At 37.7% G+C, this 19,315-nt stretch overlaps 2 protein-coding genes across 2 annotated transcripts; one reads left to right on the top strand and one right to left on the bottom strand.

The window, feature by feature from the left end:
• Positions 1–450: 450 nt before the first annotated feature.
• Positions 451–14,547, bottom strand: akt3b (v-akt murine thymoma viral oncogene homolog 3b). Its single transcript, XM_079896067.1, has 14 exons — positions 14,278–14,547; positions 9,829–10,120; positions 9,622–9,747; positions 8,961–9,072; positions 7,258–7,606; positions 6,950–7,015; positions 6,758–6,826; positions 6,002–6,124; positions 5,778–5,906; positions 3,821–3,919; positions 3,625–3,740; positions 3,363–3,450; positions 2,858–2,960; positions 451–2,627 (listed from the first exon to the last, which is right to left on the bottom strand). Exons 2-14 carry the CDS (start codon positions 9,872–9,874, stop codon positions 2,542–2,544), a joined length of 1,512 nt encoding a protein of 503 aa, XP_079752193.1. The 5' UTR covers positions 9,875–10,120; positions 14,278–14,547; the 3' UTR covers positions 451–2,541.
• On the top strand, positions 13,672–18,449 carry LOC307173173 (uncharacterized protein). The gene is made up of 5 exons (XM_079896075.1): positions 13,672–13,678; positions 17,154–17,263; positions 17,735–17,823; positions 18,105–18,188; positions 18,264–18,449. The coding sequence occupies exons 3-5, from the start codon at positions 17,738–17,740 to the stop codon at positions 18,406–18,408; spliced, it is 315 nt and encodes a 104-aa protein (XP_079752201.1). The 5' UTR covers positions 13,672–13,678; positions 17,154–17,263; positions 17,735–17,737; the 3' UTR covers positions 18,409–18,449.
• Positions 18,450–19,315: the final 866 nt, after the last annotated feature.

Below are 19,315 nucleotides of genomic sequence, written 5' to 3'. Positions count from 1 at the left end.
GTCCTCTACATGGCACTTGCCCTAATGTTTTGGTATGAAACAAAACAGGCAAACGACTAAAGGAAAGGTATAAAAAATAATGAGGGAGAGAGAGCACTTAATAAACGCGGCCGACAGCGTCCTTCATCCCAACATAGGAAAATAAATACAACTAAATTACATCTATAGTACAAAAATACGCTGAAACCAACCGAAAACAAAACAAAAAAACTCCGTCATCGGAACAACATTAGAAAACCTAATGAGGATTTCTCGTCAGCCTGACCGAATGCGTCACAGCGTGAAAATAACAACTGAAACTTCAACGAACAAATCACTCACACTCATATCATTCGCCACGAAGAACCGCAACAAACACCGGCAGTTTCCAAAACGTTCACTGGATTGGGTACAAACAGGATGGGATTGAAACCATAGCGACTCGTCGTTCCTCCAATGATTCAGGAAATATTATTTTTTCAATTCATATTTTGTCACACACGATCAACGTCACGCGCCTGTCGTCACAAACAGAAGGCATTGCATATGTACATCACACAGAGAAGGGCTCCGGGGTCAAGGGTCATTCACACTGGTATTGCATGGCTCAGTTGCACATATAATGAGTCTGTGTTCTGACTTGGTATTGATTCCAAACGCAGACATCACACGTCCATAAGATTTCCACAGCTATGGAGACAGCTCTCGATGCAGAAAAAAGAAAAAATAAAGAATGATGCAACGATAACGGTAAAAAGAGAGCGCGAGGTTTGTATATTTACATCTTCAGGAATAGTCCAACATTAGGCTTTTCTCTCTCTGTGGTGAGAAGTGAGGGTCAGTGGTTGCTCGGTCTCTCTCTGTGCTGGTGAGAGAGACACACACCTGTTTGCTCTGTACAGTAAAGGGGATACGCCACCCAAAAGGAGTCTTTACGCGTTTGTCCTCGATGCTCCTCGGGTTTGGAGAGCGCAGAACGTTTAAAGACGACCCGTTCAGCTTGTCGGAGGCGAGCAGTGAAGGACAAAGGGATAAAAAAAATCACATTTGGGCAGATTTCACCCCGTCGGTGGGTTGATTTATGGGTGAATCTCACGAAAACATGCGCAGCTCATATCACCCTGAAAATCAAAATACAAAAATAAGAAATTAAGTCTAATAGTAAGTCTAATTTTTTTTTTTTTTTTTTGACTATTATAATTATTTGTATGGTAATTATGCACCCGCAAAATCTCATTACCATAATGCAAAAAAAAAAACACCTTACTAAAATGCATCCAAATGTTTTACTTTGCAGTTGTTTGTAATTCCCATTACTTTGTAATTATGGATTTTTACTGCATTACTATAAAAATATTCTCATATTTTTATTTGAATAAGCAAAGTCAGTCAAATAAATACCAACAACACTAACATTAGTTAATGCATTAGTTAACATGAACTAACAGCGAGCAATTTATTTTCTACAACATTTAATAATCTTTGTCAATGTTACTTAATAAAAATGCAATTGTTCATGTTAGTTCACAGTGCATTAACTAATGTTAACAAATAAAACTTTAAATGTATAAACATTAAGACTAATAAATGCTGTAGAATTGTGCATTGTTAGTTCATGGCAACTAATGCAGTGAATTTTTACAAATTAAACCTTATTTTAAAGTGTTAAAATATCAATCTTTCTGGGAGGAAATTGTCACGAAAATAACGTTTCAATGCAAACCATCCAAGTGATGCTAAAATATGCTTAATTTTCTTCATGCAAAATATCAATTTTTTTGTCTATGATTTTGCAGTGAAATATGACGCCGACATGTTCTTGACGGGTTTCGTGAGATTCACACTTGTGCTCTGAATTGCCTGAGAGACCTTACAGTAACGGCAGTCTGTTGTATGGTTGAGTGTTTGAACTGAAACCTTCATATCAGAGCGTGAGGATCAAAACTAAAAAAGAAATGCAAATATTAACACTAGTGTCCTATGACACATCCCCTTAGATTTCATTTTTACAGAAAGCATCAACGAGGAACAAGACTCTTCAACGCCTCAGACAGAGGATGTGTGTGTGTGTGTGTGTGTGTGTGTTAAAAATCAGGAACAAACTTACATTTGTGAGCCTCACAGGAACAGATCTACTGCTGCGTCTAATATAACCCCGACTACATGTCTGTCTGTCTGTCTGATGAGATCCACACACATAAGGCAACATTTTTGGTTTGTTCCCCACAACGGCTCTTTTAAACAAGTGCAAAAAAAAAAAAAGAAAAGAAAGAAATGCTGTAGGTCTTCAACAATACTGATCATATTTCCCAAAAAACACTGTCCATGATCTGTAAACAACAAGCTGAAAGTGTACAAGACTTTAAACGTGGGTCGACTAGCTCAAGTCTCACCCAACTGTGCAAAACCCCTTTTTAAGTCCCACATGAAGAAAAAAAAACGGACAGAAAGCAACAAAAACGACTCGCTATGACTATCAGTAATTAAACGGAGGGGGAGAGAGAGGGGGGCTCTTTCTAGCATGGCTACGCAGGACTCCTTAAACGGCGGTTTTTGATGACATCACTCCCGCCCGCTGGCCGAGTACGAGAATTGTGGGAAATGTGGTCTCCGTTCGCTGTCGGCCGAGTCCATCCCGTCCTCGTCATCTGCAGGAGAGCGAGAGAGAAACGTTACAAACTTCACGCCCCCGACTCGATTTTCCACCTCGCATGCGAATGGAAGCGATAAGCGCCATGCAGATTTTCACAGTGATACGCTTGATGGAAAAGCACGGCTCTTTCATTGTGTACCGAATGTGACTTCCTCTTCCTGTGCCGTGAGGAGCCGAGGAAAAGCTACAGGAAAAGAGAGAGAGAGAGGTTGGGAAAACACTCACACTTCTCTGGAGGGGTGATGGTGATGGTCTGCGCCGTGAACTCCTCGTCGAAATACCTGGTGTCGGTTTCGGATGATACCTGTGGCATGAACGGCGGGACCAGCTGGACGAGAGAAAGCAGATGATTGCACATAAATCACGGATGAATGAATAGGAAGTTCAAAAGAACAGCATTGATTTGAAAATAAAAGTCAGATTTGCAACATTGTAAATGTCTTTTACTTTTGATCAATGTAATGCATCCTTGCTGAGTAAAAGAGTTACACTTTATTTTAAGGTGTCATTGTTACAGTGTAATTATATATTTAAGTACAGAGTAATATTAATTAACAACGTACTTACTATAGGGTTAGGGTAGGATTAGGATTTGGTTGAGGGTTAGTTGCATAATTTACTGTTATTACTATGGTAAGTACATGTAGGACACTGTTACTAATAAAAGTATTTCTTTCTTTCAAAGAAATCTGCTTTTAAACCCTCTAATATGTTGCGAATGCACTTGTACCTTTTTGTCATAGACGTCCTGCCAGTCCAGCGATGTGAAGAAACTGTGTCTCATGATTTCCTTCGCATCATCCGGACCTCCTCCGAGCCTTCGGAGAATAAACCTCAGATTAATATTCATGCAGCTCTCACGTGATATAGATTAAGCCTGGTGTGCTCATATTGAAATTATGATTTTACATCTGAATGCCAATAATTGTTAGTAGGAACCTTCCAAACACAACCGGAAAGGCTTTGGATTGCACACACACACTCACACACACCTCTTATTGGGGTCTTTGATGAGTAATCCAGACAGTAAAGACTTGGCGTCTGCAGAGAGGGTTCTGGGAAACTTGATCTCCTCCATCAGAATCAGTTCAAACAGCTTCTCATGGTCCTGAAGGAAGACGCACGTCAGCATATACAAGAGCAATCATGTGTTGTGTGTCGTCACGGTTACAGTGAGGCGTACTGTACCTGATTATAAAAGGGAAGGCGTCCACACATCATCTCATACATGACGACTCCCAGACCCCACCAGTCCACCGCTCGCCCGTAATCATTGTCCTCCAATACCTGATCAATAACATCACATGATCGATCAGACGAACAACAACACCTCATCCTTAAACAGTCTCATTATGTTCAATAATGGGGGAAAAACACTTTAATATTACAAGATACTTTAATATCTCCAGTCCTCTGCACACTCGTGTCAAGTGGTGCAACAATTAAAGTGATTGGATAACTATAATCATTATAATTTGTCCTTCCACACGATTCATACTCAATAACATCCCTGATTAAGAATCACATCATAACCGAATACCTTAATAATAATCTAATTCATATCTTCCCATCAAAAACTCATTAATATCTTTCAATCTTCATTAATAGTTATATTAGCCTCCAATAATCGATCAAAAACTCAATTTCTCTCACTTCTTAATTAATTATCATATTAGCCTCAATAATTGATCAAAAACTCAGTATCTCCCAATTCTTCTTTAATAATTATATTTGTCTCTAATAACGTAAAAAAATCCCACATTAATATCTCCTAATTCTTCAATAATAATTATATTATCCTCAATAACTGATCAAAAACTCATTCATATTTTCCAATTCTTCTTTAATAATTATATTAGTCACTAGTAACCAATCAAAAATCAAACAGGCCAAACAGGAAGAGGAAAGGAAAAAACCTCAATATCTTCCAAATCTTCTTTAATAATTACATTAGTCTCTAATAACGATCAAAAATCACATTAATATCTCCCAATTCTTTAATAATTATTATGTTAGCCACCAATAACCGATCAAAAACTCATTATTATCTCCCAATTCTTCATCAATAATTATATTAGCCACCAATAACTGATCAAAAACATATTAATATATTCAGACATTAGTAATTATATTAGCCACCAATAACTGATCAAAAACATATTAATATATTCAGACATTAGTAATTATATTAGCCACCAATAACTGATCAAAAAACTCATTCATATCTTCCAATTCTTCATCAATAATCACATTATGCTTCGATACCTGAGCAAAAATCAATTATGGACATTCTCCTGATATCTGATCAGATACCAGTCATATTATCTATATTATCCTCTGACATCAATAATCAATCTCATTGTCCTCAGATTCATGATCAATAATCAAGTTATATTACTCACCAATGGCTGATCCAGAAACAATTATATAATCTTTCAAAACCTGATCAATAATGTCAAATTGCCTTAATATACTTGATTAATTACTACTGGCAGTCATCTGAAATCATATTAATATCAATAATCAATCATTATTGAGGTCATCCAACCCAGATAAATGACTCAAATGATGGAAAAACAGGCTGACATATGATTACATCACACAGTTATGATCATGACATCAGCTTTAGGATGAGTCATCTGTGTTACAGCATCCATATGCAACAGCATTGTTTATTAAAAATGCTGTACTCTTCTTTCATCATTAAAGTGGAGCTTGAAAACGGCCAGCATGTCACTGTTACGATTCCTGTCTGATCACTCTATTTTTACCCATGAGCTGCTCAGGCTTGTCTACAGCCTGCTGTGTGTGTCTATTTCTGTACGGACGTTAAAGAACACAGCTAAAGTGTGGCCCTGTTCCGGCTGTGACAGACTGAGATTAAACAGTCATCTATATTCAATTTACCAAAGTACAGAGGGATTCCTGTGCAGAGTTTAAAGGTGCAGTGTGTCATTTTTAGTGGCATCTAGTGGTGAGGTTGCGAACTGCACCCAACAGAAGTTATGGTGGACGACAGGAAACTACACCACTGAAAACATAGTTAATATATATATATATGATATTGGAATTCTGTCAACAGATCCTCCTAAATATGACACAATGCACCTTTAAAGAGATAAAACAACAGGTTTGTGTCCCGTACCTCAGGGGCCAGATACTCCGGGGTCCCGCAGAAGGTCTTCATGGTAGCAGCGTCTGTGATGCCCTCCTTACACAGGCCGAAATCAGTGATCTTTATGTGACCGTCCTTATCCAACATCAAGTTTTCCAGCTGGAAAAACGCACACAAGTGGTTCTGTTATATCTTATGTTCAAGCTGATAATGCTGAGGTTTACAGGATGAAAATTAGTCTGTGTTTTGTTCACCTTTAGGTCACGGTAAACAATCTTGGCAGAGTGCAAGTAATCCAATGCAGAAACGATCTCAGCGCCGTAGAAACGGGTTCTGTCCTCCGAAAACACGCGTTCTCTCGACAAATGAAAAAACAACTGCAACAACAATAAAAAAAAAATACATATTCAGAATATTTCAATATTCAGAATCCATATGTGCATCACATTGACATACATATAGAGAATGAACATTTGAAAAGATGACAATTCAAAAGAAAAAAGGATGTAGAATTTTTTTTTTTACTTTTTGACATTTGAAAATCTTCAAAATAAAAGTTCAGACATCGCAGAGAAAGTTTAAAAGTTTAAAAATGTTCTCCAGGAAGTTCGAAATGTACAGAGAAACATTAAAATTTTGAAAGAGAACTATGAAAAACAATTTTGAATTTTGAAAAAAATTAGAAATTTGTTTTGTAAATTGTTTGAAAATTGAGGAAAAAGTTCAAAGATTAGAGAGAAAGTTCAAAAAGAGGGTTTACAAGAATGATCCATAAGTTAAGAAGAAGATTAGAAGGTCAGAAGTTTGACAGAAAGAACAAAAGTTTGAAAATGTTCCAAAGGGAGTTTTAAATTTGGAGGGAAAGTGCAAAGAAAAAGAAAATGCAAAGTTCAAAGGCTAGAGAGAAAGTACAAAAAAAAAGTTCAAAGGCAGTTCACTTTTGAACTTTCTCTCTAGCCTTTGAAGTTGTAAAACAAAAAAGAATATTTAATATAACTGAAAACATTTACCTCTCCTCCATTCACATATTCCATAACAAAACATAAACGATCCTTCGTCTGAAATGAGTACTTCAGCGACTGCAGGCGAGACAAAACAATTAATAACTCATCTTGTGTGTGTTAATTACAATTAATAACATGAGGATTGTTATTTTAAATGTCTGAGGAGAGTGTGGATATATATTTTATAGCATCACTCACAGTTAGAAACGGATGCCTAGTGTTCTTCAGAACTCTGCTCTCCGTGAGCGTGTGCGCCACTTCATCCTGAGAGAGAGAGAGAGAGAGGAGGAGAGAGAGAGAGAGAGAAGAGAGAGAGAGAGAGAGAGAGAGAGAGAGAGAGAGAGAGAGAGGAGAGAGAGAGAGAGAGAAGAGAGAGAGAGAGAGAGAGAGAGAGAAGAGAGAGAGAGGAGAGAGAGAGTAGAGAGAGAGAGAGAGAGAGATGTTAATTTCAGCTGACGCCCATCACTTCTCAGTTCAGTGTGTTCTCAGAGCGCCAGGTTTCGTACCTTGGCAATAATAACCTCCTTTTTCAGGATCTTCATTGCATAATATGTGCCGCTGGCTTTCTCTCGCACTAGGATCACCTTCCCGAACGTGCCTTTCCCCAGCAGCTTCAGATAGTCAAAGTCATTCCATTGTCTGTCAAGAAGAGAGAGAGGGTTAGTCTGAGCACACGCACGAGGATCCACCAGCCCGGCACCATCTCTAACCTTTCGTTTGTGATGACTGGTTGACGTGTCCATCTCCTCCTCGTTGACGTTCTCGATCTGAGAGATGGGGCTACACAGGATTCCTTCCTCTTCCTGTTTGGCCAGCTTGTCTGCCACCATCTGAATGGCCTCGACCCACTCATCCCTTGTTAGCAAGGAAACAAATGAGCAGTCAGTCGTGATAAAGCCAGGCCGATTAATCAGCTGATTTCTGACTATACTGACATTAACTGTGATGATTATACGAAGAACTGTTGGTTTCCTACATTGCAAATATTTTTAACATCCATAAAACGAGATAAATTTCCTTGAGAAATTGAGATTAGCCTTGTTTTCAGAGAATCACTTTGAATTTATTTTACTTTTCAAACGCAATTTTATTGCTAAATAGTTCTTTTTTTAAGATAATAACAGAGTTTTTATTTTTGGATGAACTACACCTTTAAGTCTTCATTCGCTTGAGTTTGGGGTTGTTAAGATTTTGTATTGTTTTTGAAAGAAGTCTTATGTTCACCAAAGCTGCATTTATTTGATTAAAAATACAGAAAAAAGTTATATTGTGTAATATTATTACGGTTTAAAATAACTGTTTTCTATGTGAATATATGTTAAAATGTAGTTTAATCAAAGCTGAATTTTCAGCATCATTACTCCAGTCTTCAGTGTCACATGATCCTTCAGAAATCACTCTGATATGCTGATTTGATGCTCAAGAAACATTTATGATTATTATCAATAGCTATGTTTCCTAATAATTTAATTTGACTTGTGCACATTTGCGAATAGAGCACCGTTTCCATCCCATGTGTCCAAAATTGCCACTTCCTGGGAAATTGGTGCAAAATATCTGTAATAAAACTGGAAGTTGCTGCAATCAGACTCTTTTATCCTCCATCATAAATGACTTGTGACGCAGACGATACGCAAAAAAACGCTGTCATGTTATCTTGCTTTCGTACGGAAAGCAATCATGTGTCATTATAACAAATTATCCTGATGACAGACTTTGACTCCGGTGATTCAGAACGATCAAACCAACATCTGAGATGCTGTGATGCTATTGGTCCGCTGGTTAGTCCAGTTATCCAATCACATCCTCTGTTGAGGCAGAGTCAAAGAGGGTTTTTTTGTTGCGCATCGAGGGATTTATCCGGTAAATGTGTTTCCATTGCAAACAGAAAAAAAAAAATAATAATCATCTTTTATGAACATTTTTAAAATGAACAAGCATCTTCATTTTGCATTTTTTTCATGCGATATCCCAAAATGCACATAAAAATAGGTGGATGGAAACAACTAATGTTGAAAAAAAGTTGTGCTGCTTCATATTTTTGTGTAAACCTTGATCAAAATAAAAAAAAAATCAGGATTCTTTGATTAAAAAGAAAGTTTATTTGAAATAAAAACCGTTTGTAACATATAAATGCCTTTATTTACAAAAAAACAAAGAAAAGTCTTGCCGACACCCAAACTAGTGCATGTTAGATGTGATGAGGTACCTCTCGTCGGGCGAGTCCACATGGAAGGTGCGCTCGATCACAGTGGTCCACTGCAGACACCTGATGATGAAGGTGTTGGGCTTCGGCCTCTCCGTCTTCATCAGCTGACACTCTGACCAGAGACACGAGGAAAGATGTTTACATGAGGAATAATGATGTCATCACCTCAAAACACGGACTCGTGTCACCTTGATGACGTCAGCACGAGACGCTCTTCATTGAATCAGTTTGCTTTGAATGAACTGAGTCATGCATCTGGAGAACAGTAAATTGATCTTGAAGGGTTTGCCAGAAATATGACAAACTGATATCACAAATTAAAAATAGCAAGGGTAAAATAAACATAAAAAAATGAACTTAATAAACAAGTTCATGAATTAATAAAAAAAAAAAAAAAAAAAATGCATCAAAAAATAAATATTTGTTCTGACGGAACACACAAAATGACAACTAAAGTAAATACTTTCCAGATAGTATATTACACATCTTTATCACTGTATAAATGGGTCATTTATATAGTATTTATTTCATATTTTAAGAATATAGCAAGCGGATCCTCGTGTTAAACACTGGAAAACACCTGCACTAGCATACGCGTGGTCTAAAAGACATAAAACATTTTGATTTCATTTAAATAATTTTGATAATGAGAGAGACTCACTGGCGACGGAGAAGTTGTTGAGTGGATACGCCAAATCAGCATCTTGCGGCTTCTCTTTATATCCAATAAACGAGCCATCCGTCTTTAACAGGAAGTACCGCGGTCTCCAGTTCTTTATGTATTCACCTGTCGAGCCAATAAAAATCATCAAGCATGCCCATATTCACATATATTTGACATAATATACGACTGCGATGCATTTGTCACCTCTCTTTTGCACCCATCCCTCTTTCACTACGTTCTGGTCGTTCATTTTGGGTCCGAGGTCAGAGTTCAAGGGTCAGTCCAGTGCTCGACTTCCTGCTCGTGGATCTGTCCTGTTCCCTCACTCTCCCTTACGCCCGTCTCGTTCTGCCCTCCTGTTCTCTCACACTCTTCCTCTCACTTTCTCTGCCACGTTGTGATGTAACGTCTCAGCCTCCTCCTTCACTTTCACTCTCTCTCTCTCTCTCTCTCTCTCTCTCTCGCGACCCTTCAGACACTCCAACGGTGACTCAGCCTGGAAGGAAACAACAAAATAGAGAAAACACACACACACACAAGGGTCATTCTCTTCCGCTTCTCCCCCTCTCCCACACACACACTTCCATGTGAAATAAAGTCATTGTTAAGAGCAGGGAAACATTTCCCGCCCCTTCCCGTGGCCTTCTCTTCCTCTCTCACACTGGATGCTGATGCGATACGTGCTTCTTGTCTGAATCGTGACGATTTAGAACCTTAGAATTAATCTTGGAATCAGCTCAGAAATGTTACAACCAATAAAATAACCCTATAATGAACCCAATGACATTAGAATCAACACTGAAACCTCACAATCTGTCTTAGAATCAATGTAAGAAATTTAGAATTTTAGATTTTAGAATTTAGAATTTTAGAAGCAAACTCCCTGTAGAACCCCATAGTAAATTAATATCACTACCTCAGAATGAATGTTAGAATCATCTCAGAATCATCTGTTGTTGAACCTTGGAATGATAAAATAAATATTAGAACCCAATTAGGAATAGATATAAATCACAATTTGAATTTTACAATAAATAGAACTCGCATTCAAATAGAGTCAACAACATTAAAATAATCTGAGATTCTTGGAAATAATCTTGGAAATCAACCTGACAATCATCTTAACATTAAAACTTGGAACTTAATCTTAAATCTTTTTTTTTTAGCATCATCTCGGAATTGAACATTGAACCTTTAAAATCAACCTTAAAATCTCAGAATCAACCTTGGATTTCTACAATTAATCTTAGAACCTTAAAATCAACATCATAATAACCTCAGAATCTTATAACCCTCAAAGAAGAAGAACCAACCTAAGAACATGCAGAATTTTACAGTCAATTTCAGAAAGCCATAATGAATAATAGGACATTTTAATCAACATCCGAACCTCTAATTTATTTCATCATTCTGAGGTTCAACAGTTTGAAGATTGAACTCAACTGTTGAACCTCAGAGTGATAAAATAAATCAGAACACTATTTGAAATGGAAACCATAGAATCAAACTAGAACTAGACAATTCTATAATTCGACAATACAATTAGAGTTTTACAATAAACAGAACTCACTTACAGTAAACAGCCAACTGTAAAATCATCTTAGAATCAAGCTAAACTATGAATCATTTCACTTTATAACCTTGGAACTTCCAAATCAACATTGCAACTAATGGTACTTTTACAAGTAAAGCTTTTGCTTTGCGTGTTTTATGTACTGACAACGTTGTCAAAACGATCCCTACTAAAAAAACCCTGTATTATGCATCCCAGGCCAGTAGATGGCGATGCCACTTTGTAGAGCTTCACTTTTAATCGCAAAAAGACCGTGATCTCGATTCATACACCCACACGATCTCACTCCTAAATGACCACGATTCTCCCGTGTCTGATAAACCTTCGATAGAATCACAGTGAACATTCAAAACTGCATTGGTGCTTCAGCTGATCCCGAAACCCACAGTTTATGTATAGGTACGAAACGGCTACAAAAACAGTCTTTTCATTACATCGATTATTTCAATTACATCGTTAGACAAGTAGATGGCGACAAGTGACCGTTAAAATCTATGCATCATTCATTCAAGAGATTTGTTCAAAAATGCTGATTCATCCAGTAATGAAACAAGAAGTCTTTATTAGAGTCATTGAATCATTCATTCAACCAGATTTTTTTTTTAATTCATTGATATTAAACATTTTAAATAGACTGCAGCCGTTAACATTTTGTCAGAAACTCTAGTAAATTGCATGTTGTTTTGTTTAGTTTTCTGTTTAGAATCGTGATCTTTATTTGAAACAAGAAAATCAATTTATCCAGAATCATGCAGCTCTATCACTTTGTAAAGAAACAGCCAATAGACTGAACACATAACATGCATGCATTTTTTTTTGTTGTTGTTGTATTTTAAATGGAATGATAATGGTATAGTTTTCAAAAACTTGCAGTTTGAAACCTGTTTTCAAAAGTTCGCGTTTTCAGGCCCACAAAACGCCATTGTAAACAAACGGCCAAAAAACAAATATAAAGATGTCCTAAACTCGAACTTAAAGTCCCCCTATGGTGAAAATCAAGCTTTTTTTATATGTCTATGTGGTGTTTTTAATGTGATTTAAGACAAACCATGTGTAAATTCAGAAGTCGACACCATTGCTGAGTATTTTCTCTCAAAAACACGGTTTAAAATCGCTGGTGTTTCTGACGTCACAAACTAACCAATCAGATCAACGTGTGATCGTCAACGAGTGGATCTCTGAGCTGCTGCGAGTGAGTGGAGGCGGGGCTCATTTGCATATTCATAGAACCACATATACTAAATGAGGCAAGGGTGTCGAGTTACATTCAAGCTATTTTAAGACATGAAGAAATTTATTTTTAAGGAAAAAAACGTTTAAATATGTAATTTTGGTGATCAAAGAGGAGTTTTAAAGGATGAAATTATTGACTACAGGGGGACTTTAAAATCTTAGAACTTTATACTTTAATTATTTAGCATCATTTTAGAATCAAACATAGAACCGTCAAAATCTCAGAATCGCCTTTACAAACTCAGATCAGCCTTATAAATCAACATATGGACCTTGGAATCAACCTCAGAATCTCAGACAATAAATCTTCGAACATTACAACCAATCCTTACAATGTCTCACACTTCTGTTTGTTCTCATCTACACCTCAGCTAATCTACAACAAAGTAAATCTGCCACATATGGGAACACAAGCACCTCACACTCTTTTTGTATTTTAACATCTCTCTGTATAGTTGATGCTGTAAATTCATGCACTTCCCATAATCCTCCATAAACTCCCCTTTATTAAATCACACTGTACCACGAAGAAACAGGCACAGCATCATCAGCCCAAGTAACTTTACACATCCATTCAGGATGCCAAGAACAGAATAATTCACATTTCACACATGAAATTAAACGCATGAAGTTAAGACATGATGCATGTTTAAAAATAGAATTTGGATTCATCTCTAAATACATTTCAAATTATTTTTCTATAAAGGTTTTAATCACTAAAATACTTTTCTTGCACCCAAAATATTTTAAGGCTATTCTGCTTGATCATTATTTTCAAAAGTGGTACTTTACAGACATAAATTATTTTTTATTCAAAATATTAAATCATTTCATAAAAAGATCAAATGTGATATTTATGAGTGGCCCTGTTTTACGTTTTTATTGTCACATGACAACAAAATGGCTTCCTGCACATTGATCACATCACATAAATTTAGTTTTCTTCCAAATGTTACATTTTGAAAGAAAACAGAAGTGATTAATTAGTGATAATAAAATATTAGAATAAAAATGTTTTTTTTTCTAAGGCTTGTTTGCAGTTTAACCTTTTTTACTTCTAATTTTACCCCAAAAAAAACGTCAAACGACTTTAAAATCTGAAAATAAAAACATATTCTTCATAGAAGAGGCTCGTTTTGATATGCATTTAAATGTAAGTAATGCCTGATTCGCGTTGTTAGGAAAAATGAGAGGTCTACACAACAGAAGCCATCCAAACCAATGTCAACAAAAACAATGGCGGACACGGTTGGGCATCACACACACACACACACACACACACACACACAGACACACAAACACACGGATGTGACAGCAATTAACATGACGAACCATAATAAACACAATGAAGCATCTACTTTTGTGTCATATTGAGCTGCTGTTATATAATCCATATCGGCATGATAATAAATACAGCAGACTGACAGCTCGCCACGAACCAGAACAAGCGTGCATATGAACATATATGAGTGTGTGTGCACACAAACACCGCTGTGTGATAACAATACAAACACACAAGGATTTAGGCAGGAGGATGAGAAATGTGCGCGCTCTTGTTTTCCATTTGGCCGAAATGCGTAAAATGGTGGACGCGCATCAATAATAACACGCAGGATGCAGTTTAAATGTGTTTGTAATGGAATATTTGAGAGATTTATATCAAAACAGTGTGCGATATATATATAAATAAATAAGCGCTTCGTGTGTCCAGCAGCATCACGGGTAACGTTAAGGCCGAGGAAACATCCCCGCCCGGCGGCCAGTGATGCTCCAGCGCGGATGCTCGGCCTGGCCCGTGATGCTGCTCGGTGATGGAGGAAAAATAAACAACACGAAGCACGCAATACCTGGCAGACGCTCCGCCAGACGGTGGGATCGGTTCCGCGCCAGCCCGGTATGAGACAAACCCAAACCCGCAAGCAGATGATGCTGCCGCCGCTGGTCGGTCATGAGGAAAACGGAGGCACGCGCGCCCGTGAAGTGGCCATCATGTTCGTTACACCGGTGAACTGAATGACCCTGGATGAATGGCGTAACCCGATGCAGAAAGCGCGGTGACGGCGCACCCCGTCTCCAGCACTCGAATTTCCCCGAATCCTAGCACGGCGAAGGCCTGCTTCTTAATATTCATGAGATAAGCGTCGCCATTGGATGGTTAGCAGGCAACGTCAGCGAGAGCTCATGAATATTCAGATTATAAGCCTTCCGTTTTGGAAGAATACTAAACTTTGGCGAGAAATTAGAGGGATCTGTTATCAGAGGTAACTGTCTAAGTTATGTATTTCAGAAATGTACATATACAAATTACACAGTTAGCTAAAAATGTATTTATTTAAACAATGTAATAATTAAAGGCAAACAATGAGCTCATAGAAATGTAGAAATAGGGGGGGGGGGGGAGGTGGTGCTTCACTTATCTGTCAATATTGTATTAATAATACAAATAATAATACATGATAAATAAATATGATAAACATGAAAAATAAATAAAATGGTTTGTAGCTAAAACATTTGTTTTTATGCAAAAGAAACATGTTTAAAATATTAATTATTGTATAATACGTTTTCTTTTTCTACCCCATGGTCATTGAAATATATCATAACAGGAACACAAGCTTCTGAACGGTACGGCTCATTAATATTAAAAGACCAGGATTTCTGTCGGTGCTAATTAATATTCAGAACCAAAGCCTTTACCATTGGGTGGTTGGAAAGCAACGTCAGCCTGAGCTTATCATCAATGAGCCGAACCTTCGCAATAGTAGGATTAGTAATTTGGTCTCCAGCACCAGCCGTTCAGCCGCTGCCAGTGGGACGGAGGAGGAAACCTCTCGACGTCACACCGGGACCCGTTTTTACCGGACACCCCCCCGTCCTCCTCCTCCTCCTCCTCCTCCTCTTCCTGGCTTTGTCGTTCTTCAGGCTTTTGTTGGTCTCGCTACATATGCATGATAAATGCTTTATGTTGCCTACCGAAAAGAGACCTCATATAAACAGACAGCGCCAGAGCTCACTTATTATACACCAAATGATGAAGACAATAATAAATGCACCAACAATGAGTTTCCCAGCCTCTTTCCCGGGACAGAGTAAACATTTGGGACCCTTTGTCTTATTTAATGAATGCATAATATACAGTAAACAAAGGACACGGACGAATAATAATAGTAATAGTGAGACTAAAACTACTCTTTGAATAATCGATTCAAGTCACAAACTTGTGGACTGATTTCCATAAACTATTCCATACATCTTTTGCTTTGAACTACACGTGTAGTGCATAGTTTATGAGGACTTCACATATAAAGTTGCAGGATGTCTCCCTCTAGTGTTCAACACATACATCTGAAGCCCCATGATTAAACAGAAAGTTCAAGTCTGCTTTTCCAAAAACAGAAACTCCAGAAACTTTAAAAGTTTTGTTTGTTTACACGTTTACATTCAAATTTTAAAAATAAGTTTAAATGATATATTAAAATTACTCCAAATTGTTAGTTATTATTAATAATAGTTTAAAAGCTTAGTACTGAAATTCACAATCATAGATGTATCAGTTATGTTTCAATGAAAGGATTTGAAGATATATTGGTATAGTCTCTGAAGTTATTGAAAAACTACCACACATTGTTTATTTACAGGTGTAAATGCGCTATAAATTATAAAAGTACATGCAAACGTATATTGTTATAGTATTCCTTTGCAAAGGATAATTCTGTCAAACTTAAATCCCCCTGTAGACAATAATTTTATCCCTTAAAACTCATCTTTGTGCCTAAATGACATATTTAAGCGATTTTTACTTACTTAAAAAATACTTCATGCGTTAAAACAGCTTGAATGTAACTCGACACCCTTGCCTCATTTAGTATACGCGGTTCTATTAATATGCAAATGAGCCCCGCCTCCACTCACTCGCACCAGCTCAGAGATCCACTCGTTGACGATCACACGTTGACCTGATTGGTTACAACCATGTTTTTGAGACTGTCTTTGGTTCACTGCAGTTTTAAGGAGAAAATACTCAGCAATGGTGTTGACTTATGAATTTGTACCTGGTTTGTCTTAAAGCACATTAAAAACACCACATAGACAAACAACATTAAAAACTTCATTTTCACCACAGAGGGACTTTAACTGCTCTTAATCCGTTTGCTCTTAGCAGTTGCATTTGTTCGCTTCCAGATCAGACAACTTGTTAAATTGCAGACCAAGAGCTTCTAAAAGACAGTAGACAATAAAAGGTCAGAAATATGAGGAATACTTTTAGCTGTGTTGCTAAGTGTCATCATAAGTAAACAATTGAGTAGTCAACAACACTGTCTAGAGTGAACGCGAGCACCTCGCTTATAATAAATCCATTTAACATATCTACACCGGGAGCATTTTTTGACATGACGAGCCACAACTATTTGAGGCTGTTCACGCTGGACACATCAAATGAAACTTTATAAACTGGAGCATTTGTCTTTCTGAACGAGTGCATGATGATTTTGTATTGAAGTGTTCATTGTACAGCAACATAGTGTCGGCCCAGATCCGGCCCACATCTGTTACGCGTCGAATCCACATGTACCAGATGTGGCCCAGATCTGAGCCGACACTATGTCACTGTCTGGGGTGTTGCAATGCAATGCCCCGTTCCCTTTAAAACTAGACCCAGAATCCATCAGATCCTGATCTGTCTAGAATGGATATCAGTGTGTCTGTCTCTGGCCTGTGTCAGATTTCTGTGCTCATGTAACAGAAGCGCTGCTGTCCATTACCCTCACGAGGACGCTGACTTTCAGCCATGCAAAGAGCAAATTAATCTACACGCCGACTGAAAACAAGCAGGTAAGGTGGCCCGCGTTTGTCTTTCAAAGCAGGTTTCGTTTGGCTTTCAGGTGAAGATTTCGCATTTGAATGAGTGATTTGGTTGTGACCTGTAAGCAAGACTCTCAGCAGTGACTCACTCTACAAACACAACAAGACACGAGGAGCCGCAGCAGAAACTGCAATGGCAAGAACCACGGAAGATTTCTGGAGATCCGTTTTTAAGTCTATTTTTGGAGCTTTATAACAGTGTTCATCATCAACATTCTGTTTCAATGCTATCCTGTTAAAAAAGAAAACAACAGTTCAATTGGTCTCCCTGCCTGACTAGCTAGCTAACTACCCAAAACCTCTCTGAATCAGGTTGGGAGATGAGCAAACCAGCTTAGGCTTGGATAAGCTGTTTTATGTCTTTATGTTCCCTACATTATATTTATGTACGTTTGCCATTAATGAGCATGTAAGATTCAACCGAAAACCAGTTTTAATTAGTTTATGTGCAGGATGGCCGGGTCAGGAATTGCTCTGAGGTTACATGAGTTTAAGGAAAGTCAGGACACCAAACATCAACCAGCACAAGTGTAAGTATAAATGATTTTTAAAAGCCTTTGACTCCTAATAACTCAAAGTAAAAGCGTTTAGCTCCAGTTGTAAACGGGTAATAAAGTGTGCTGGACATCTTTAAATGAAGCAGTTCACACTTGCTGTGATACTGCTTTCAGTTCAACTTAAAATGTTAACGTTGTGTATGTGTTTCAGACTAAATTTGGCCATTATTGCTTTAATACACATAGATTTGAAGCATGTTGGTATGTTTTACTGAGTGTTTGATCAGGTTCCTCTGTTCACTGTGTTTCTCCAGAGCTCGTCGTCAGGGCCGAGATGTTCTGGGAGTGTATCCCGGTCAGATCGCGAGAGTTCACACCGTCAGCTCACATCTGCACAGGTGAGTAAAATAAGAATGTAGTCCAGATTTTTATCCACTAGGCTACACCAAACTCAACAGCTTTTTCTCCCTCAGATCGACACCGAAGACTCCAGACCTGCTGCGTAATGAATCTAGAGCAGAGCGGTGTTATCAGAGAAGAGAGTTCGATCATCTGAGTCTGCAGGCCTCGCTTCTGTCCGGTCACAGCTCCTCTCAGCTGTCTACAGGTCTGTGTTAGAGAAGATTAATCTCTGTTTCACCTGCCTTCATTGTCTTCACTTGCATGTAAACCTCTGTAGAGGAATGAAACAAAAGCTTAAAAGTCTTTACTTCAGAGTCCTTAATAGAAGATTATGATTAAATCCCATTTTCTTGATATTTGGCAACACTCACCTTTTAGTCTTACAAAACATTCTGTCTCTTAAGCTCTTAAACTTGGTCTCCCACCCTGGATAATCAGGAGTGGTGTTGTTGGAAGGCTTATTTCTTCATTGTTTTTTTTTTTCTCTGGCACCTTACAAAATCATGTTTTGCAAATACAAATGTTATGTAGATGTAGACACAGCCTGAGCAATTACAGACTAGTTGACCTTCAGACTTTGGGATGTTCTTGACCTGTAAATGGAGAAACAGGGAATGAACGTAAACGTGGTTCAACATCCATTAATCTGCGTAAACATCAAATGGAACTGGAATATGAATTTACATTGTAGTAAAAACAGCAGTGAATATTATGAATCCATAAACGTACTGTTACTAGCATGCATGTTCACATATCTCACGCAATACAAATGGATTAGCATTGTGCCACTAATGTGAAATCATTCATGACTCAAGTAGGCTAAATAATGAATTCATCACATCAAACCAGTCAATCAGTCATTTAGCGTTACCGGTTTCATACGTAGGCTACAGATGATTTGTTATCAATAATGGTAAATGTAAACATTCATTGCGTTACAAAGGCCCGTTCACACGGTAACTATTAGCGCGATAACTATATTAGCGCACACACGAACAGACGATAACGTTCTGCTGAATCGAATCACGTGATTCGATAACGTTCTGCTGAATCGAATCACGTGATTCGATAACGTTCTGCTGAATCAAATCGCGCTTTAAAGTTAGGTGGATTCTGATTGTTT

This window comes from Squalius cephalus, assembly GCF_949319135.1.
Source record: "Squalius cephalus genome assembly, chromosome: 2".
Taxonomy (NCBI): Eukaryota; Metazoa; Chordata; class Actinopteri; order Cypriniformes; family Leuciscidae; genus Squalius; species Squalius cephalus.
Note: the sequence above shows the minus strand (reverse complement) of the source record. Positions and strands in the feature narration are given on the sequence as shown.